Raw genomic sequence first — 24060 nt, forward strand, 5'->3', positions numbered from 1 at the left:
TACTACATTAGATTTTGCCTATACGTGCATGTCCGAGGCGTGCGTTATGTCAGCATGGTGCGACCGCTTATCAATTGTTTCTACAGATATATCACGACGATGGAAACGCGACTTATGCGAAGCTTAAAATATATTATTTATTTGTCTGCTTTCTCTATCGTTTATTATAATTAATGAAGCGAAGACCTGCAATTTGCATTTCAATTTCTTGTCACAAAGAAGCCAATGTCACGTCACATACAGTTGGCTGACACTGAATAGCGTGAATAACGTTTGACAGTAGACGATTGCTGCAATTTGTCATATCGTTTAAAGGAAATTGCACCATAACTGCAAGTAAAAACGAAAACTGATGACGTGTACGTTTAAGCGAACTGTAAATATTTTGATAAGTCAATCAAACTGGATAAAGTAATTACTAAATAATAAAATGCTGTGAAAAGAAAACCATTCAAACCACTTAAAATAGTGCTGCTAACACGAATTTGTTTTAGTCTATGTTTACACTCAATTTAACCCTAAATGCACCTACATGTTTTGACACATCCTGTCACACGATGAATTGTCAATATTAAATAACGAATAACATTTTCCATTTGTGCAAACGATACACTGTGAATCCGCTTTATATGTTAGAAGCTCGGGTATTGTCGTGCTCGGGGCACTATTCTTTGGTGAAGTCCCGAACGTAGAAAAGGACAGCGATAGTCTACCGTCTTTTACAGCTCGCCACAGTCGGTAAACACGTCGTAATTCCTGTCTCCTTTGAATTATCCGTCAAAGTCACAGCGTCGTCAATGCTGCTGACGAGACCCTACTGTTCTTCGATGCAGTGCCGAATGTAGACAAGTACGGCGAAGCTCGAGAATTTCTTTATTTTTCATTATTTTTATGGGACTTTCACCAAAATATTTGTGGCATTTTTCAGATTAAAATGAAACCAAATGTGATACGATTCCGATGATGATTACTTGTGTAATGAACGATTAAAGTTTCGGACGCAAAGAAGGACAGCGTATGGGAAAGAAAGAGACGCGGAGAGTCGAAGCGTTCGGGAAAGATGAAAGACTTGCTTGAGCTCGGGCCTCTTTAAATCAAAAGTTAAACGTTTTTATTATGAATTATTTTTTTACGAGACTTTCACCAATATATTTGTGGAATTTTTCTGATTAAAGCGATAAATGATTTTCATTGGAAAAATGCCACGAATTTGTTGGTGAAATCCCATTAAAAAATAATGAAAAATAAAGAAGTTTCTTTGTTGGATTAGTAGTGGTCTCCGGGTCTCGCACCGATATACCCGACTCATGTCATGTTCACACTTCTCGGCACTGGTGGTGGCTCTCGAGCTTCTTCGCCCCTCACGGGGTATACCCCGCGGTAGTGGGGATATTTCGACGTCGGCTAATTCACAATCTTTGCGACGTATAACCCGGATTCACTGTATCTGACGGAACGGTTCCTGAGATAATTTTTCTTCTGTATAAACATTTGAATAACATTATCATAACTTATTAATTCTGCGGGTAATAAAAAATATAAGCAAATCGCATTCTCCTTTCCCGAATAGAATTATGAGTATGTATATTTATGCTAAAAATAGAAGTACTCGTTTAAGATATGATACCACGGGGTATTACAAAATATTTTGTGATTTATAAGCACTCTTTATTTGCATAATTAAATACGAAATTCAATATCAATTTATAATTCAATTCTTACCGAATAAGTATCAATTACTTAAATGTAAATTACATTGTATGTGGCAATTTATGTAACAAGGTGAGGCAATGCATTTTTTGAGCTGTTAATTGGCAATTTTATAAACAGGGATGTATTCTTTATTTAATTTTTTCTAGAATTATATGTCTATGAAATTGAAAAAATTTTTATTTTAACACTTTGCAATGTCAATAAATGTATACATATAATTGTAAATCAGTGATTGAAAATATTTCACAAAAATTTGTGTTTAAATAAGAAAAACCCGTATATTTAAGTATTAAATTGCAAATTGATTCTTGCAGCTTCGTTCTGCGTTAAGCCATTGCAAGCAGTTAAAGGCTTATACCCGGATATTAAACGTTCTATTAAGTATGGATCTAACATCCGGTTGGTTTTCTAGGGATCAGATTCGTCTGCTTATCAGCAGTATATTAAAAAAGAAAAGAACAGATTCAACAGCCAATAGAAAAATGTAATTCGATTTTCTATTTCTAAAAGTTAATCCATAAGAATGTAATCTTGCATTAACTGCAGTGCACCTTTTTTGTTGCACTATTAAATCTGCGTAACTCAGTATGAGAAAACGTTTGTATAGAACGTATTTTGTTTAAAGATTTTAGACGACATATTATTTAAAAAAAGTTTAATAAATCACTACATGTATGTACATATATTTTGATATATTATTTCATATATGCTTTCATATTCTTTCATATATACATTTAGAAAAGAAATTTCTGTTTCTGTCCTGATCATTGTAATCAATGCAAACAATTTTTACAAATTTTAATAATCTTTTTGGTTTAAACAATTCTTACTTTCCATAAAAATCTGCAGTCGGTCATTGATGACGCTGTTCGCTTCTACGAGCGAAGTAAGCGGATTCAACGCGTTGTTTGAAATTTCTGGCAACGTCTCGTCATCTGGTTGATCGGTGCACCGCAGCAGTGTTTGTTGGGTAATCGACCAGCCGATTTGTATTCGGAATGACTGGACCGCGCGCGGTCTAGATCTCGCGATCCAGAAAATCGTTAATATTCAACGACCGCGGACGAACTGGAGTAGAATGGCTAACGCGATATCGGTAATCTTGGCCGGTCACGATGCCAGGAGGAAGCACAATGAAACCAACCGGTAACGATTTGAATCGGAAACTTGTCGGTTGTGTACATTACGTCGTGAACGAATGTAATCGTAGTAAACGACCACGGCGACGCATTCATTGTTCCCGCGTAAAGCCGATACCCTGTGTCCGACGACCCTTACGTCGCGTCTCGTGAAATCATTGTTATCAGAACTGCAGCCAACTGTGACGTTTCATTGACTCGCACGGGAATCACGTGACATCGATCGTGCTTCAGTTCCAATACACCAGTGTTTCTCATTTTGTACTTATAGCGCAACTGATATTTGCCTGATCGACAAATTCGTTTTTCTTAATTGACATTTTAAGAGATTACATGTCTTCGCGCGATAGCCATTTTGTTTTAATATATAAAATTATGTTTCTTTCAAAAATTGATATGTACATCTTGTTGTGTGATATTAAATAGTATTCGCTGTAAAGAATGACCTCGATATATTACACTAGAAGGACGTGGCAGCCATTTTTCCAAAAAATTATTTGTGGTAGCTATAATTGGTAGTGGGGTAAGGGGATGAGTTGTTCTGAAGAACTATTCATAAAAGAAAAAATCAATTTTTCTAATTAAACTGTTTACATATTAATATTCAGTTTTATATTTATTGCTGTAGTGAACATTCTATGAAATATAATTTTCTTTCGAATTTTCCAATAGCGATGTCATCATCTATGACGGTCTACATGGTTAATTATCGGGTGAATTGATAATGGTTGTCTTATCCCGCACGCAGAAATCTTTATCTATATTTTTTAAATTGCTTTTCGAAAAGCGCGTGGTTAGCTGGTATGTTTAAGTTAGGTCTATAATAGTGTTTTTGTATCCATGTGGAGTCAAGCAACTACTGCATCAAAGATTCCTTTGTATTTTTTAAAATGAACTATATTTGTCGAGATGACTTGTGTTAAGTGTTCCACCCTGTGCAGCATGTAAGATAAACGTTTTTATTCACTGGGCTAAAGTGACGCCATTATCAGCAGCTGTGACTTTGCTGTACACAGGGTGTTTCCTGCAACTTCCTGAAACATCTTTGTCATTTAACATTTTTTTCAACATTTCCTATTGAAGTTGCGAGAAAAAGTTGTAGATTTAATAAAAGAATCGGTTACAGTTGTTTTACTTATATACTTTAATGATATCTGTAAAAAAGTTAATTTCTTACTTGAATTAAAAATCGACATCTTTTTGTTGGTCCTTGAGAGTAGTCAAGTCAAGAATGAATTCAATAACGTAAAAAAAATCTTTCGTAGTCGCCAAAAATCGAGCAAATAAACTAAATAGTTGCGATTATAGAGAAGTATTTAATAAATTCGTACAATTAATGAAAGTGAAGCAACGAATATTGTCTGCCATATTACAAGATTTATATAATATCACACATAACACTGTTATAAGTCCATGACCAAATACAGTTTTAATTTCAATTTCTGCTGTATTACTTTCTGCAACGATTATATAAAGTTGATGACATTTTTGTATCTTCGATAATAACAATCGAATTACAACACTGTTGTAGACAATCGGTTATCATGATTCAATGTCCGCGTAGTATTATCAGTTATACTTTAATTAATGATTGGTTATAATTTTGCAGTTTCAAATTGCGATATAGATTATTTATTCTTGATATACAGTATCATACTTTTAACGAGCACAAGCAGTGTGTAAGACTCTCAGGAATGTCTAAAAAATTGGTTTCTTTGCAATTCGATATTTCCAGATCTTTGCAAACTGTAAAAAGATTCAATTAAAAATTATTCTATAAATTGATATCAATTCACGAGATTCCATTCTTTTTATCAAATAATAATAACACTATGTAATCTCGCGCTAGCTCAAATAACGAGCAATTAATTAAAATAGCAAGTTAGAAAAATAACTTAAAGCTGTTATTAAGTATAAGAGCATATAGGAGGGAGAAAAAGAAAATATATAAAATACTACTCTGTCGATTCTGTATTCTATAATACGTGGAAATTAAAATATTGACTATTGTATATAAACGGTTAATATTATTTTACATATAGTAAGGTTGACAATAAAGTATGATTGCTTTCACAATAACAAGACTTTTAATACTAAAATTGTTCAATTTTTTATGATTAAAATAAAAATTATTTAATATTAAATCAATTAGAATCTAAGATATCAACGCTGGCTAGATTTATTGCAAATAAAACTTTAGCGTTGTTATTTGTTTTAACCAACAAGTTTAAGTGGCTGGATGCCTGTTTCTAAAGAAGGTGTGATTATTTCGCTGCAAATCGAACATCCTTCCTTCCTCATCATATTTTTTATCAATGAATTCTATTATATTTACCGAAGAACTGATTCCTATATTTTCTCGAATTTCATAAATCTCAACAAAAATTGTTTCGTTCTAGATTCTCACGTACGATTCCAAACCAAAAACAATCATTATTCATTTATTTGTTATATTTTCATAGTTTTTAGGACTCGAACAGACTTCGCGTTCGAGCTTCAACATTTACATGTTATCTGAATTCACCATCAATCACAATATGACCTTTATCAACCGTTATTCAAAGATATGCAACTATCTCTGATACAGCATGTCCAATAATCCCCTACAGTAAAATTCCTTGAAGCTCCTCGAACCCATCCGACAATAACGATCGATGCGTCAGGAGATGCCATCAAGCAGAACTCCTAGAAATCCGCAATAAAAAAGAAAAAGGAATACCGAGAGCCGTTTCCGCGCGATCGAAGTGTACCGTTTCCGTTGAACGGAGTTCGTACATCTCGGATTTGTCACACGTCACGGTATCGTCGAATATTTTTGTAAGCGTGTTTTTCCCCGACCAAATCCCATACTGCGTACCGAATCACGTTCACGTCAGGTGCAGCAGCGAGGAACCAAGAAAGAGAGATAACTGAGAGCCTGCGAGAGAGAGAAAGAGAGAGAGAGAGAGAGAGAGAGAGAGAGAGAGAGAGAGAGAGAGAGAGAGAGAGAGAGAGAGAGAGAGAGAGCACGAGAGAGGAGCCTCGAATAGCAGAGGGAAGAGTGTCTCGGTTCGTTTTTACTTTTCCTGTCTTCATCTTCTTGCCTGCTGTCGCCGGGCTAAAATTAACTCACCCTTGCTGCCTGTACACACGCTGAACCGATACACGAGCGGCACCGCACGGTCGAAATAAAGAAAAAAAGGGACGAACGGAACGAAAAAGGAGGGAAGGGGACGCGTCCAGGGATACAACGGATCCTCTTTCGGGTCGAAATCTTCGGGAGGAGAGAGCTCTCTCGCTCTCGTCTTCCTTTATCTTTTTTATTTTTTTTTTTTCGTTCTCGCGGGATTCTTCTGCGCCGGCTCGTTCCGATCTGCCGCGGAGGAGAAGTTCGTTTAGTCTCGGTCAGCTATATGCTTGCTTCGAAACAGAAATTAACGATCGAACGTACACGCAGGAATGTAGAGTCGCGACTGGGAACGCACCCGGTTCCCGAGTGTCTCGGGTTTTATCGTCGTTCGACCGCGAACGTTGCGAGATCATGCGACCTGGTACCGCTCGTTCCTAAGCGGATGAAACTGCCCTTCACGACCCTTAACTGCCGCAGCGAATCCTGGTGTATCTCGGTCATTTCCCATGGAATCGTACAGTCGAGATGATCATGCTTCGCGTAATCAGTCTGATTAGCGAGATGGAGTCTCCTTGGAATTTCGAGGATCGGTGTGCGTCTGACCCTGAAGTGATACACTGCTTTCTGAGGGGCATGCAATGCAACGAAATAGGTATTAAAGTTGGACCCAACGCTCGAGTGTTTTCAAAATGTTAACCCTTTGCCATATAAGCGGCATCATACTCTTACATATTAGGTCGAATGTCGCATCTAAGGCGGCAAAAATATCTTTGTTATGTGTCAGTATTAAATATATTTTCTGTACGACTGTTTATGATATTTAAATTGCAATAATACTAACAAACATTTGCAAGTCAGCACACAACACAAATTATATTAACCGTTATTTGTTCGCTTCCCCTCTCACAGCCCAATCAAAAACAAAAATTAAACCATATTATTGTTCTCTGAAACAATAAAATAATTTCATTGAACATCATATTTTTACTCAACCTCTTACCACATAATCTCTAGAAAGAAATATAGTTGAAATAGTTCTCGACTGCAAAGGGTTAATAAAAGGTGATGATAATGAAATACTGGAACTATATCATCTAATAGTATTGTAATAGCAATTAGTCGTGCTTGTAAAGGGGCTGGTCTCGCAGTCGAGCTCCTACCAGATTCTCAATGAGATCAATTTTCTTTTTTTTTTTTAATTTTCACATTCTACGACATCAAGGTTCGCGCACGAAAATAATGCGGGTTATTTTCGGATCCAACATTAAGATTAATTGTTCGTGACATGCGCTGGATCATCTTTCTCAAAATACGTTAACCCTACCCTTCAGGGAGGAACGAAGAGTGCTATTATTGTTAAGAAAGCAGTGGAGACTGGTGATTGGAGTCAGTCCATAGCTGCTGCTTGGCAGTACTAAAACCACGTTCCAAGGGAAATCGGGGATAACCTAAACCAGCTCAACAATCTCAACTTCTGTTTATTTGTATTGCTTATGCAGGCCACAGATGGCTTCGAGAAGTCATAATAATATTTGAGCCGACAAAGAATGAGTGCTACTATTATTACGATGGGGTTAATAAGCTGGCCTGCAGTACCGAATGATCGTCTACGGAAAGTAGCTTGTAAACCTAGCCGACGATCCCATAACAATAATTCTGTAATCGGGAAACAATTCAAGAATTGCAATATGAACTATTATGGTTCGAGGATCTGTTGATTGGTACGTATTTAATCAATTTGTCAAGTTTCTAAGTCTTCTCAGATAGATGACATGGAAACTGAAAGATCTGTTGCAATTAAAAGGAATTTCTACAAAATAATAAATGTTTCTTTTAATGATGAATGCTTGATTTTTTAATACAGAACGAAGTTTAAAATTTCTTCGACGTTTAATAATGTTCTCACCTGGAAATAGATAACATTAGATGGAATGAAAGTTGATCTCTGAAGGCTATTAATCAGTATAGAAGAGGTGGTCGTTGGAGACTAGCGGCAGACCACTGAAAGAGACAGTTGCAGCTCTAGGTTCACACTTGTCCCTAAATCAAATGCAATATTTATCACTATGTCTCATTATACAAATGATTTGCTTCTTATAGCAAACTAACCCGTGACGAATTATAAAGAAATATTTGCCGTAATGATCAAAATTTCAGAAGAGATCTGAACTCTAGTTAATAGCTCCTATAGCTCATATTATCGCTTAGGTGTCACAAGCCTATCAGTCAAGTAACGTAATCTTCCTTAGCCTCTAACCAACAATGTTCCATAGAGGAAAACTATTTTTCACGTCTTGAAAATAATTAAACAACGCTCAAGATATTAACTGATAAAAGCAACTCGCATTTCTCAGAATAATAACAGGTAATCGTTTATCTTCATTACAAACTCGTTAAGATTTACAACAGCATTTATCCTTGGACTTCCATGTACAAGACGAATTTTAACACTAGAAGCAGTGCCGAGTCCTAAACACTACATATATTCTTTTACAGTACTAACGGGATCGAATTTATTCAGATTTCATACGATTTTTATGGTAATAAAGAAATGTACTAAAAAAATTCAAAGATTTCACTAACTGTAAAAGAAAAAAATCTGCAATCTGTCATTTTGATGGACTTGGTAGTTCTGGTGTTAACTTTTTGACGCACAAAGACGTCTCGTTAAACGTTAAAAATTTAACATGAACAAAAAGAATTGCTAGAAAATTCATTATTAAGCTTATACAAATGATACAAGTTAAAAAAGTAAATGGTATCTTTGGTGACGTATAACTTTATTTAACTCTCGAATAGCAGGACCTGGGTCTATTTTTACCCAGACTTATAAACCATTCCATCCAAATTCTAGTTTTCTAGCAATCAGCTGAAATTATTAGCTATTTATATCGAGTGTAAGAAGAAGATTAACGTTTTCTGAAAAAAAGTAGATAAACACATAAGTAGGGGATGGTCATTTTTGACTCAATTGAGACCATCCACTTCCAGTGATCGCGACGAAGGTGCGCGCTGCATGAAAGAGAGGTTGGTGGGGGAAGCAAGCGTTTGAGGGGGCCCACCGGTGCCCATCACTGACATAAGAGAAAGGCTGCCATGAAATCGTCAGAAGTGTCTGTCGACCAATTTGCCCTGTTTTAGCCAGAAAGTAATTTCTAAAGGACGTCTCGTACATCTCAAGCATATGAAGTCCTCTATGTCGAGAACGGATCCAATCAAATCCCAATGCTCCGGAGGAATAGATAGGTCGTAGCAGAGAACTATGCGGATCAGCCAAAATTCTGTCCACTGGTTCCGAAAAGGCCGAGTTCGAAGCACCATAGTAAATAGGACCTGCATTACGTGCCAATTAATTTCGCGTATATGCAAAGTCGGGAAGCGGAATCCTCGGGTCGACAGAGAGAAATTAACACGATATCAGCGAGACTTCAAGTCGAAAGTCTCAATGACATATCCCACTTCGACTTCCCTTCCGACGATACTCTGCGGCTTAGGCGACCGTGCTCTGGCCACCGGAGCTTGTCGTGCGTGTGACGGGGCATTTAGGACGTGTGGCGCAACAATGCCGCGTATAAGTTGAAAAACAAACGGCCTGGAACGGGCTCCGGTAGCGATACGATTTATCGAGGCGCCAGGTGTCCGATCCATTACGGATCCATGAGAACTTTGCTTCTAATTTGGGGCTGTCATCTGTAAAATCGCTGATCTAACACCGGCGGGGGGGGGGGGCTACCCTGCTTCCTGCAATGGATATAGACAAAAAAACCTTTTAAAGTACATTTTAAGAAGAAAAGTTCGGAATGTAGTAGGGCTAAAAAATGTCTGAAACTCCTTCGAAATGATTGCAACGTAATGACTACTCGTAGCAACACGTTTGACATTAACAACATAATGTTTAACTTTATTTTAGTTTATGTACATTTAAATCGAATTCGAACGTTAATTCAGTTTAATGTACAAAACCATTAATACAAGAATTACCTGCCCAGTGCGAAAGAGTTAGAAAACTTCTTCGAGCCTCCTTCAAAGTGATTGCAATACAGACACCTAAGACTTTCACCAAAGTACGGCAAGCATGAACATAGTCTTTGTACGTTGAGTTATGCGTTTTGAGGAATAACTCCATCGAAGGTCATTTGAAGGTCAACATATTAAACGTGGTTGCATTTGTCTTTTCATTAGCTACAATATTATGCTAATCAAAGTACGTCGTTCCATTTAAAAAGACGACGATGACCTTGAAGTATCGGAAAAATATGAACTAGAGGGAAAAAACTTCTCCGTCACAATAAGTGCCCCAGTGAACTGAACATTTTCTTCCTGAAACATTTTTTGGTATTACTGAAAGTAACGGAGATATTTTCGGGGAAAGTCTTAGGTGCCTCACCCTGTGTAATGATGAGTCGTAGTAATGTACAGTGATTTCTCTGTATCTGTCACGAAGACCCGGATGACAATTGTCGCGGAGTTATGCCCACTCCGAGAGTCCCCTAGAGAGAGCGTAATCATAACACGGCTCGGGTGTCTCCTGCACGATACACGACGCTTGCAAGACCCGTGTTGTTTCACAGAATTCACTGTAATTATTAGACTGTGCATCTTTATACGCTTATGAAGAAATTGGTTGGGGAAATATAAAACAGTAAAAGACCAGAAAAATTTAAGAATATTGCAATATTGTTTTTAATGTAACGAAATCATTAAGGGATGAAATCCATTTTTATTTTGTTCCTGCTTCCCACGATCAATACAGAGCATTATCATTTTGCATAACGATCCGCAGTCTAGTAATCATTCTCTTTACTATATTTGCTTACACGCATCACAATCTAACATAAACTCCGATCCAGTTTAAGTGGCGATACAAGAATTGTCTGTACAATGCGAAAGGGTTAAAGAATTTTGGGAAGACTCGTAGCCAACACGTTTCCCTGTCGGAGGTGTCGTACGCGCGTATAATTTAACGGTGTAATTAATTGTGATACCTCGACCGACCGTACTGAGTCGCTGACGGAACGAAAGGGAAAATCGACAAGCTGAAATAGTTCGGAAAGAAGTGCATGGTGTATTTACATATATGGATCTCGAAAGTTGCGTGGATCGATCGTTCCAATGAATTCGCGTTGGTGGTGAAGGAAGGCTAGAATTAGGAACGGGTTAAGACAACGTTCTCCGCGTGGGTTGCCCTTTTTCTGGCATCCCTTAAGCCTGTTTCTATCTGGATGGGTTCTAGAAACCTCGAAGTAACCGCACCCGAAGTCTGTTGCGAACGCCCGTTCGGTATTAATATTATTGGCTTCGAGATACACGGGGATGCGCATAATTATAGATTCAAGGGAATTCCGACAAAATTAACACTAGGTTACAGAGCACTGAAACTGACTGTTTTAGATTACTTTATAAAAATAACAAAAATGTGTCCAAATTTTTCGCTATTTTTTTTTCTTTGATATATACGCAACAGATAAATTTGTTGAGTAATTCCTCATAAATTAAAAATCATTTTGACTGGTCCCGTAAACCTAGTGAACAAGTTAACTGAGCGTCGATTAATTAATTCGTCGATTTAACACAAAAATGGAAGCATAATAAGTATACCACGGAGCTTATGCTTTTATGATAAAAATTGGGAAAATGAAACAGAAAATAGGAAGGACATCAGGAAGAATAATGCAGTTATTGTAAGAGGAAGTACATTTCCATTTAACTTTCGTTTCTTAAAATTGACGTAAATAACAATGCATTTAACGCAGAAATTAACAGATCAAATGGAAAATTGCAAAGACATTCGGAAAAGTATTAAAATTATTCAAAGAGGAGATACAATAATTATACATGAATTTGGGAATGTTTACTACACTATTCATGACTTGTTAAAATTATTAAACGACGGAACACAGTTTCACGTAACTTCTGTTCCTTAATTGAGCTAAAACTTATAATTGACTTACAACGTTTTTAATAATCAGCTGTGAGTGTAAGCAGGTATAAAATAATAAATTATGTAACTTTGGAGACAGCATTTTAATTGGGAGATACTAAAACTATTGGGATTTTTATAAAACTATTTTGTGCTGCATTGAGCCTTCCTCTAAAGTGTAGTAGCTTAAACTTCAAACGATGACACATTTGAAGTAGTATACCGTGTATTGTATGCACATAATCGTATATAAACTAACAACTTCCATCGACTCACTTCTGTTGCCAAGAAACATTTGAAATACAATGCTGAAACATTTATTTTTTGAATTAGATTCATGCAACAAACATGTTCTTACTGTACACATTTGATTCTAAATATAATGTTATTTTGCTATTCTTGTACATCAATTCGTAATAATATAAATGATATTATTATCAAGTAGTAGTACTATAAAAATACTTTACACGCCAAGATTTAATTTTCTGCTCATTTCGTGTGGTCTCTAATTTATTTAAAATAGTAAATTTTTCTTAATATTTTACCTATCTCTGAGTATAACATTAGTAAACTCGGTTAATCTACAGTGTTTTTATTTTAGATACAATTTTAGACAAATCAATAAGATTCGATACTTACTATTTCTTGAAATAATTTGGTCGTCGATGGCCGGAGTCGCCATCTTGAAAACAAATACAATCAGTTGAATGCCGTTGAATAAAAATTTGTCAGCGGTAAAATTCACTAGATGGTAGTGTAAAATAAAACATACTTTTTTTTATCATTTATAATTGCTGTGAAAAACATTTATTCCATGAATCAAGTAATTAATAATTACACAGGACAGACAATGTTCGGCGTATTAAATGTAATTTTAATCGAAATCTCATTGTGTATCGAACATAATTACTTTCGAGGATGAAGAAAATTGTGTTGTCAGGTTTGCTGGGAAATTCAATCGAAACGCCGCATAATAGATCGGGAGCGCATTCTAATTAAAAGCGTGACGCCATCGGCCACGACAAAACTCTCCTATTCGTGACAGTTTCGCTTGCTTAACGGTGCGAGCGGGTAGAGAGCGCCGTCTATTTATGACAATATTTTTTCCTAAAAATATAAACAGTTGACCTACAATTGGTTCAACGATTTCTTCTGCTTCCAGTCTTTTTTTTTCATGGTTCTTTTCTATCAAGAAATTTCCGATACACGTCGATGAAAGTATGTACTGCAACGAAATCCTGTTTTTGATTTTCAGGGCACAAATAACAATTCCGCAAAATATTTAATATATGTTTATTGTAAATACGTGTATCCTGTGTGATGAACGAACACTTTATCCGATTAGATAGTCTACGATCGATAAAGCACGAAATTATGACGTTTACGATAGCAATGTGAACATGTACCGTTAACCAGTCTTCTCCGTTGTAACTATCTGTATAAACAAATGGTTTCCAATGAAAACTAGAGAATAATTTTTATGCTGTATTATCGATGTGTAGCGTATTATAGATAGGCAGTAGTTATTATATATGTAGCCCGTAGACTACGATACGAAATGAGTTGAAAAATTATTTGCCAATAAACGAAATGAATAAAAAAAAAATCGATCACCGGAGTTTCAATTAATGTGAAACCTGTGTTTAAGAAACTCGCATTTGCATCCGAGGCGTCCCGAATTCCTTTTCGCATCCCCGATCATCATTACACTTTCATGAGCATGATCGAGAGCCGGCCATCGAGCAAATACTTTTTCATTCGATTCATTAAATCATAGTTGAAGCGGGTACACAGGTGTGTGTGTGTGTGTGTGTGTGTTCGTACATGCGTTCATCGGCTCCTGAAACTGTCGTTCTCAGTTATCATCAGTGATCGCTCAGTTTGTCGTGTTTGTGCATTGTAAAAATCACTTTTGCCAGCTTGTTCGTGTAGAGGAAAAAACAAACTTCATTTGCAGTGGGAGAAAGTTGTTTTGTAGAAAGTGTTCCTTCTTTGCATTCGGTGTTCATCATTCTGTGTGCAATTATACACGAGCGGTTTTATTACTGACGTTGCATATTTTCCACTGAACATTTTCGAGAAATGCAAATTATCTAAGAAAGAAAACGCTTCGATAAATTAAATGCTTTCATAACGACCTTCGTTCTTGAATAATTTGTATTTTCACATTTTTCTTTTTGTCGACTTAACGTGGAACAATAAAGTTTGATTTTAAGAGAGCAATCGATCAATTTTATAATACTTATGTCACCATAGAAAAGCAATCAGTAACATCAATTGTTGCTGGACACACCACTCGATGAAAATAAAAAAACTATCGAACGTGCCATTTGACGAGTTAAAATCAATTTTTAATAAACATTTATTTCGTTCTAAACATGACATTATTATTATTTCATTTTTCTTCAATTGGAATCATTGTGCAGCATGTAAGTCAGTGTTGTTTTAATGATGTCTAACGCGTGTTCGACATTAAAACGAAAATATAAATAAGGAAATATATTTGTGTGTGTGCAAGTACATATATACTAACGTAAGCAGACCTAAATAATGTATAAGAATCAACAAACAAAATATTCTTTTGCTTATTATGAGTATTTTTAGAAATAAGATTTCTATAACACAAAAATCCATTTTTTAAAACCTCATATGTTAGTAAGAATATAGAAAATTAAGTAATTGCAAAAAATATAGTTGCTTCTTTTTGGTACTTCAAAGAGAAAATAATGTTTGAAATAATAATTTGCAAATCGTTGAGAAATCTCCCACCACTTTTTGGTATACTACTTTTTTTAAAAGAAAGTAGAACAATCAGCTTAATACTAGCTTAATACTATATTACTTTATAAAACTAACTAAAGTGTATTTATACAAACTTTTAGCCATTTTTTAATAATACAGTTAATTTTAGCCATTAATCCAATTAATCCAATTAATTACACCCTGAAAAGAAAGAAAAATGAGAAAGTGATGTGATCCGTTAAACATTGCATACATTTTTTGGGACACCCTCAATAATTCCTCATGGATGCAACTATAAAATTTCTGCTAACCCCTTGATTACAATGATTAGAACTTCTTTGATGCTTATAATTTACTAGAAAGAAGAAAATTTATAATTATTGTACGACCACGTGTTCTCCAATGGCTAAATATTGATTGCAATAAAATGGAACTTCAATTTCAATTTAAAGGGAATTGAAATAGCAAAGGGCGTATTTAGCAAATTCTGTTCGAAGTCTTCATCACGAGTCTGACTCGATAATATAGTACGAGGGGTTACAGAGCAACCATCTTAGAATAGCATAATACTGGTACGTAGAAATTTTGTATCCAGTGCAAAACATTGAAACGTCCAAGGACGCGTGCAATTATTTATTGATAACGAACCCAGTCGCTTTGAAGCTATTCCACTTGCACCTGTAATATTCACCGCGTCTGTAATATTAATGGGGTCGAACAATTCGGCATAATTGCAAGATGGGTTGCGAAATTCCTATTGTGGAGGTTACAACACAGGGTCTCACGGATTCAGCGCATTAGCCGCAGATCCCTGAACTAGCCTAAAACCTCTGCAGGGAGAAGGTAGGGCGTGCCGTTGGGGTGGCCACCCTTTGCGGGTCAGTGATGGGTCAATCACCTAGGGAGTGCTGCCATCCGAAATCGGTGCAGCTCGAAATTCATGGAACACCGGTTGCTCGTCCTCAACCCTTCCGAAGCGTTCATCAAATTTTCGCGACACGGTTTGCCAAGTGTATGCAAACAAGAGTACCTATTTTTTCGCTTGAATGACCAGACTAGCTGCAGAGAAGTCGGATGGACTGATCCCCTTTCTATGTCTGCGTCAATGTGCCCGTCAAACCTCATTACTTGTTGTTGCTCGGCGACGTCTGAATATGAATAATTTGGTAACAGTCAGTCTCATAATTTCAACAATCAACAAAACACACTTTTCTTATGAATGGACCAAACGACTTCAGTTTTTCTGCCAATCTAGCTTAGTTTACTGGATGGCGTGTAAATGTTCATCAAATGTTCGTTACATGTGATCATGTACGTAGATGTACTATGGATGTTCATATAAAATAAAAGTTGTCCGTATCAATTGCAAGATAGAGTAGTCATTTAGGAATTCCTTTCTTTAATGATTTTAAGAAATTGAAAATTACGCGTCAATTCTTCTTGTCTTTCTCCTGAATGTTAACTCGTCTCCATTTTCACGTGTTAGGGTTTATAAAATAGAAAAATGTCGAAGACAATTGTCGTGCTAATGCTAGAATTACCAAATCGGTGGACATTTCTGATTTTTTCTCTTAGAATGATTGAAATCTGAGACATGTTTCCGTGAGAAATATTTTCACGAATATCCTTGCTCGATCATACGATTACAATAAAAATCGTAAGAAATCCGAAACGAATTCAATGTTGTTATAATTATAAAGTAATATACAATCAGCTGCGTTCAGTGCTGGGCAGATGGAAGAGTCCACAAATGTATTCCACTTCCACAGTGGAAGTCGGAACAATTCGTAACCCAAAAACCACACCCTTTCACCCTTCCCACAGCCTGCTTTCTCAAACTATCAAGCAAAATCTTTCGCATAACTGTTTCCAAGGAGCACGCACGACTGTAAACTCTGACGATTACTAAAAACTCACCGGCAATGTAGAAAATTGACCACGATACTCCACAATTATTTGCAACATTAGCAATATGCTAACCCAGGTGTTTTCGTGCACCGTCGATCTTTCGAATCAGCATAATTCGCTGGTTGTCGATGGTAGTCGACGACCTGGGTCAAGGTGGACCCGGAGACCGCCATGCAAGGGTTAACGATCGTATTTAGTGTCCCGTTGGCGTGTCACTTTGTGCAGGGCCAGGACCAATCGCAGGAGCAGCGTTCCTGTCGGAGATGAGGTGCGACTGTTGCTATACGGTGTGGCACAGGTGGGTGGTGGTAGGGTCGGCGAGGAAGGGGGTGCTCCGGGGGCTCTAGACTAGATCGATAATGCATCTCTTGGCGGGCGTAGTTCCTCTTAGTCGGCGACGATCGCTCCTGCGGCCAGATATCCTGCTCGTTTCCTTCTGGAACCCGTGAGTAACCGGCACTGTCCGACACCAGCAACCGCGCACCGTGTCTCTCCTCGAACAACTCCCTTTTTCTCTTTCGTTCGTTTTGCATCCGCGGTTTTTCTGCGCAGACCAAGCTGATCCGATCGAACTCGGACGCGGAATCGTGTCTCGGTGTCCGGTCTCTTCCTTTGGACCCCTCGGACTGGTTTTTCTCCGGGCTCCGTCACGGTCCGACTCTCTTTCTCCTCTACCTCTCCTCTCATCCGTCAATGATTTTTCCGGATGATTCGGCCGTTTCTGCCGCACCCCTGTCTCGCGTTTCCTTGCCAGGATCCAGTGAAGTGTCGTGCTGTGCACCAGAAGTTGCATAACTGCATCTAGAAGCTCGGGTCGTTGCTAGGTTGCTAGGCCAGAGTGATGCTGCGCAAGTGATCGTGTAAGATGAACGAACGTGTTCTGTTATGGAAATTTCGATTTCATCTGTGTCTGGAAATTTGTATTGTCTGAGAAGTTTTTTGGACCTTGAGCACACATTTCCCAGCCTGTCTATAGGTTGCTCGGCTCTTTCCAGTTTCGTTCGAACAATCCAGTTATTCCTCTTCCGAATTACGTGGCTCGGTCAACTTAATTTGCTTATCACGTCCGCGAAGCCGTTTCGTTTAAAGTCGAAGTTCTTCGTAATGCACAATTAGCTTGATAGGGGAAGAGGATTTGCATAGCCTGGTAACGATTCGGAGTCGTTTACGAGTGCTTCTCGGATTCTTTGTGGATTACGAACCCGTAAATGAAAGGTCTTGTTTTTTCCCCCGTCGTCTGGTTTATTAACGTGGCGGTGTTACGAGCAACTGTTCGCGAAATGCTTGGGATTTTTACGCCGACTCTTGCTGGACGAAATTCTTTGCTGGTTTACGCGTATCGGCTAAAGAAGTGCTCTGCGAAGTCATCGACAGAATGAGGATTTGCGAGAGAACATTTTTTTGTCGATTTTAGTAAAATCTGTTCGAAAGATATCAGAAATTCTTAGGAAGATATTTTCCGTGTATATTTCTTATCGATCATCGGCCATTTTGGAGGACATTAAACTTAGGGGGTAGACACCCCCTTTGAAGTCTTTTTTTTTTTTAGATATTTCTAAAACTAGGATTATAAAAATAATTTGTTTTAGGTTGCGTATTTTAATAGTCCAACAAAATTTGAGAGTAAATCATTTGTTTAAACAATATCTCAACTGTCTACCGGCGATTATTTCACAATACTTAAAAAAATTCACGATTAAGGATGCCATAATAAATTTTTTAATCTAGTCATTGCTCTTGGGATAATTATTCAAACAAGATTTCGAAGTTTCTTTTCAATGTAGCATAGTCATTCAGAAGCCTATCAATGGGTTTTCGGTCGGTGAAGCGTTAGAACTTTGTACTTTTGAACAATTGTTCTTTCTAATACCTAATTCATTCGATAGAAACACATTTTCAATCTTGATTCCCTTGAATACAAAGCCTGAAGTAACAAATTTATTAGAAATAGATTGATAAATTATGATTTTCATGAGACGCAAAGAGAAATGATTTTTATGCAGCAATTGTATCGCATAAAGAGTTCAATTACATTGCATCTCATTTTAGTTTTTATTCTGAGGGTGTGGTGTGTGAATTATATAAAATCTGCTTCGACGGAAGATCAAACTCAGTTAACTCTTATTTATGATTTCCAGAGCCTCTTCAGCATGCGCTGATTCCTGAAGCGGATAATGTAGCGGACAGCGAGGATTCGGAAGACGAGTGGAACTACTATCGCGTTGATCCAAACAAAGAAAAAGAGTCGACAACGCCCGTGAACGAACCGCAACAAGCTAAACAAGAGGAGAAAATCGAAAGTTCCGAAGTTCCTATCGAAGACAACGACTTGAAAATCCATTCTGAGGACCTGAGCGAAGAGATTAAATGGAAGGAAGAGTCGTCTGAGCTTATTAACACGGAGGTACGCGTCGATTAATATTTTTCTTTTATACTTCCTACCTCCAGAAATTTGCTCGTTACAAAAATTCTAATGACTACTCCTGTTGCAGATCCGAGGCAATAAGAAAATTGTAAATGCACGCTTGAATACCAGTGAAGACGTTTAGCGCACTATAAATACCAAGATAATCGTAGCCATTTATGGTAGAAATCATGCACATGTGTATTTTAAAAAAGGAGCTCGTCAAACATTCACTTTGAGGCAAGAGTATAACTCTATTGGGAAGAGATATTTGAAAGTGAAAGAATCACAACAAAAAATATCTAGCATTCCATTTTATTAGAACGTTGCAAATTCTTAAGCTGGCATAAAATGACGTATGTCTTTTTTTGACTATGGCAATTTGACTTTGTATGTGTTTGTACAATTCAGAACCATTTTAATCTGTAAAGGAATTTGCACATACACTAGAAAGTCTTTAAAAGAAATTACTTATTAGTGTTAATATACAGTGATGTACTACATTTACCTTTACCAACATAGTATTTGAAGCACAGTTACATTTCTAAGCTGTTATTATTAATTTGATCATTATAAATCAAAATGAATTCTATTCTTAATAAGCAAGTATTAAACCTGAATTACTATTTAGCTGCACTATAGATTTAAAAATTTATTTAATCGACACCAGTTGTTTTGTCTTCCTTGTCTGTTAAAAGATAATACAAAATAGTCTTCTTCATGTATACCAGACCATGTTTCTTATTGTAGAAGAAGAAGTACAACTAAAAAGACTACAAAGAGCACCATAGAATAATGTTCAATTACATCAAAATACATTTTAAAGCACATATCTATGTCTTCATTGGTATTCTATGTCGACAACTACTAATATCAGTAGAAAAGCATTAGCAAACATTGGTATTCACCATCCAAAGTAATCGATTTTTGTTCATAGATTAGCGCAGAAGAAAAGAAAGAGGAACAGCAGGAGGAATCTATCGCGGACGAGAAGGACAAGTTAAAAGACATGGATTTTCAACTAAACCCGGATGCGGCAGAGTTCGTTCCCGTCTCCCCTCAATTTGCGGGAGCTCGAATCAACCTCATGGAAGATTACCCTATCTCCGGTTCGCCTTTGAAACAGGTTCCGCAAATGGATGACATCCAGGTGCCCAGCCAGAGCGAATTCGACGAGGAAATATGCCAGCGGCCGCGAGAGGTCGAGCCGGAAGAAAAAGAATATCAGAACGGCGTTCACCTGCAATGCAACGATAACACGGATTTTATCACCGAAAGACAGAAGATCATCGGCTTTTCCGGGAACATGGACGACTCCGAGGTCTCGTCGACAAAGGCGGAGTTCGGCGACGTATCGTCTGCCAGCTTTTTAACCACCAGCGAGTTTCACAGAACCGGTATTTCGACGGTCGACGAATCGTTTTCTAGTTTCGAGCGCGACTACGATATCGCTAAGGACCCCATGGCCATGTCCTTCACGCCCAGCGATTTTGAAGCAGCGTTCGACAAGGGTGCTGACTTCGACGGCGATTACAAAAAGGGTGTCGACTTGAATGCTGTGCACAATCTCAGCAACACCGACCTGGACGACAAGAACGGCAGCATGGAGGAGCAAGGTCTGACGGCGCAATCCCCGGAGTTGCATCCGGAGCTAACAAACTTAGCATCGCCGGAAACTGAACAACCATCGCACACACAAGCCTTCCCCGAAGAGCCCGCAGAGCTCGTGAACCTCTCTTCTCAGCAGGAGGACAGCGTTTTCACCGAGCACGCGGACAAACCGAAATCTCCCTTCGACTTACTGAACATGCAATCGGAGTCTTCCCAGCCGGAGCAGCAAGAGGCCGTGAGATCCGAGCATTCTCCTCTCACGGAGAATTATTCTGCAGAGTCGGAGAAAGAGCCAGTCTCCGTCGAGAACGAGCAACCGCTGTCGCCATCCACCGTCGACAACGAACAACTGCTGTCGCCATCCACCGTCGACAACGAACAACTGCTGTCGCCATCCACCGTCGACAACGAACAACCGCTGTCGCCATCCATCGTCGACAACGAACAACCGCTATCGCCGTCTACCATCGATATTGAACAACCGCTGTCACCATCCACAGTCAACATTGAACAACCGCTGTCGCCGTCCACCGTCGACAATGAACAACCGCTGTCGCCGTCTACCATCGACATTGAACAACCGCTGTCGCCGTCCACCGTCGACATTGAACAACCGCTATCGCCGTCCACTGTCGATATCGACGAGACCAAGCCCACAGATGAGGCCAGCAAGGACGCGTTGCTCTCAGAAAACGAATTGCAGAAAGAAACCGACGCCAAGGAAGCGGACACGCCTTCCTCGCTGTCGCCAGAACCTATCGCGATGGAGAGCGACCTCGTTGCTCCTGTCGAGAGCGATACAATCCCTTCTGCACCGCCTGTGGCTACGGAGGAATTCAATGCGGTGGTGTTCACACCTCCACTATACGAACGCCAACCATCTTCGATCGAATCCGGCAGCATTGGTCAACCCGAGGCGGTAGAATCAGAAATCCTTTGTCAATCCCCTGTCCCAGAATCGCACGAGGTTTGCGAATCACTGGTCGCAACGTCTGATGACATCCGTTCAGCCTCTTCCACAGAAGCGTTAGACGTTTGTCCATCTGCTCCAACGTCTCAACAAATAATCGATTCCTTCGAACCATCGGCAACAACAGCACAGTACGAGGTCTCCGAACTTTCGCCAGCGGAAGCGAACGACGCTCGCGAATCTCCATTGCCGACGACCGATGATATCTGTCAATCCCCAGTCGAAAAGGCAGGTGATGTCCTTTCAGCCTCTTCCACTGAAGCGCTCGACGTTTCTCCAGGTACTCAACAAGTAGTCGATCCTTTCGAAACGTCGTCACTACCAACGTATGAGCTTCGTACATCTTCGCCAATGGTGCAGCGTGATGTTTGCCGCGAATTGTCTTCGATGATGAACAACGACGTTTGCGAGTCGTCGTCGGTGAAGGAAAATGACTTTAGCGAACCACCGAATGTTGAGGAATGCGAACCGATTGTTCAGATTCTGGGTGTACAATCCGCCGAAGAGAAGCGCGCCGAATCCCCGCAACCGACTCAGGAGAATTTGTTGGACTTTGCCGAAGAGCAAGAGGTCTGTATGAAGAAAGAAGTAGAGGATCAATCGACACTGGACCTATCATCACAGAATGTCGAAGAAAAGATTGCATCACCTGTCGACGACATGATCTGCCACATGAAGCCTGCCTTCGAGCAGGAAACCGAAATAGTTCCCGAGCCAAAGGAGACCCTTCTGGAGCTCGAGGTTGTCGAAACAAAGCCGCAGGAAGTAGAAGAGCCGGTGAAAGAACCCGCACTGAGTCTGTCAGAGTCTATGCAAGAATTTACAGGTTTGGAATGCCAGTTACAACCGAAAACTGATGATGTTCCGGTGAGCAGTCCAATTCCAGAGATCCAGGAGGAAGTTTTGAAGAAAGAGGAGGCACCGGAAGTCAAGGAGGCCGTAGAACCCGAGAAACCTGTGGAACCCGCTGTCGAAGTGGTCTGCAAGCTACAGCAAGTGGAGCAGGTCGAAGCAGTTCTTTCGGAGGTGAAAGAATCCGAACCCGAGAAGTTGCCAGAAGTTCCCGAGACAAAAACCTCAGAGATGGCCGTGGCGACGGCTGCAGCGGCCGCAGTCGCAGCAAGCGCAGCGGGCGCAGTCGCTGCGACCCAGAGCAAAGCGAAGGTGAAGGCTTCGCCTAAACTGTCATCGAAAACCGCAGTGCCGAAGACCGCGCAGAAATCGAATCCGACATCGCCCTCGAAATCGGTGACTTCCACGACGCGAGCATCGGTCGGAGCAGCTAAGAAACCGGCGACGGCGGCAACCGCTCGTCCGAAGGATTTGGACGCGCCGAAGAAGACAGCTTCCTCGATCGCAACGAGCAACAAAGTGGCGGCCGCGAAGCCTGCCTCGAAAACAACCACCACGACTGCCACAACGAAATCCGCTACCAAGTTGAGCGCGAACGCCACCGCGAAACCAAAACCCGCCACGACTGCTTCAAAACCGGCTCCGATCGAGAAAAAACAACCGACGGCGAACGGCGACGTCAAGCCCCTGAGCAAACCGGCCGCGGCGGCTAAGACTTCCACCACCACGAAGGCTGCGCCAACGGCCAGATCCGCGACAGCGAAAACCACGACTACGAAAACGTCAACCTTAACGACGACAACGAAGACGAGACCCGTGTCGGCCACCACCGCCGCCAAACCCAGCCCGACCGCGAAGTCCAGCGCTGCTACCACCACAACGACTACGTCCATCTCGAGACCGAAGAGCGTCCCGACCACTGGAATCGCAGCGAAGCCTCGTCTGCCGTCAGGCAAGCCTCCGATTATCGACAAACAGGTCAAAGAGACGGCCAACAAACAGATTTCTATGGCGCGGACCACCGCCAAGACAACCCGCTTATCCACGGCCAGCAGCACCACGACGACCGCCACGAAACGCGTGTCTTCGACGACAAAGACCACCACGGCAGCCTCGCCTATCAAGAAGGTCACCGCCGTGTCGAAAGTGTCCAGCCGGGTCACGGCCGTCGCCAAAACGACTACCGAGAAGGCCAAGGTCCTCCAGAACGGCGTATCCGAGAAGATAGAGATGAACGCTATCATCGACGACGTGCCCAAGAAGGACCTGTCACCGGTGGTCACGCCGAACGATAACCAACTGATCATGAGCTCCGACTGAATCCATGGCGGTGGACAGCCGGGCTCTCTCGATCCTTAGCTTTATGTTGATCGTATGTCACGCACCGAAGAATGTTGTCCTTTCTTTTTTTTTTTTTACGAAGAAAGGAGCTGGAACATCCGCTGAAGTAGTTGATTAGGGAACATATAACGAACCGGAAGGAGTTTTTACTAATGACTAGCGTAAAGTATAAAAGATAATATATTAATGTGTACATGTACCGATGAAGCGACGAGTGAGTTTATCTATATTGGCGAACAGGAGAGCGTGTGAATGAATGGTTAAACAGAAAGAGAGAGAGAGGGAGCGATAGGGAGATATGGTGTGTATGCGTGGGCGAATGCGCGTGAAAGAGAGTGAGAGAGAGAGGGC

At 39.9% G+C, this 24060-nt stretch overlaps 1 protein-coding gene across 1 annotated transcript in view; it reads left to right on the plus strand.

Annotated features, from left to right (window-relative positions):
• The window catches only part of LOC143365235 (uncharacterized), a 154318-nt gene extending 130338 nt beyond the window's left edge, over window positions 1-23980 (plus strand). The window contains exons 9-10 of the mRNA XM_076805206.1: window positions 18670-18935; window positions 19873-23980. Of these exons, the coding sequence (XP_076661321.1) occupies window positions 18670-18935; window positions 19873-23688 (4082 nt within the window). The 3' untranslated portion in view covers window positions 23689-23980. The remainder of the gene's footprint in view (window positions 1-18669; window positions 18936-19872) is intronic.
• The last annotated feature ends 80 nt before the right edge of the window (window positions 23981-24060 follow it).

The sequence above is a fragment of the Halictus rubicundus genome, chromosome 2 (assembly GCF_050948215.1).
Source record: "Halictus rubicundus isolate RS-2024b chromosome 2, iyHalRubi1_principal, whole genome shotgun sequence".
Lineage (NCBI taxonomy): Eukaryota > Metazoa > Arthropoda > Insecta > Hymenoptera > Halictidae > Halictus > Halictus rubicundus.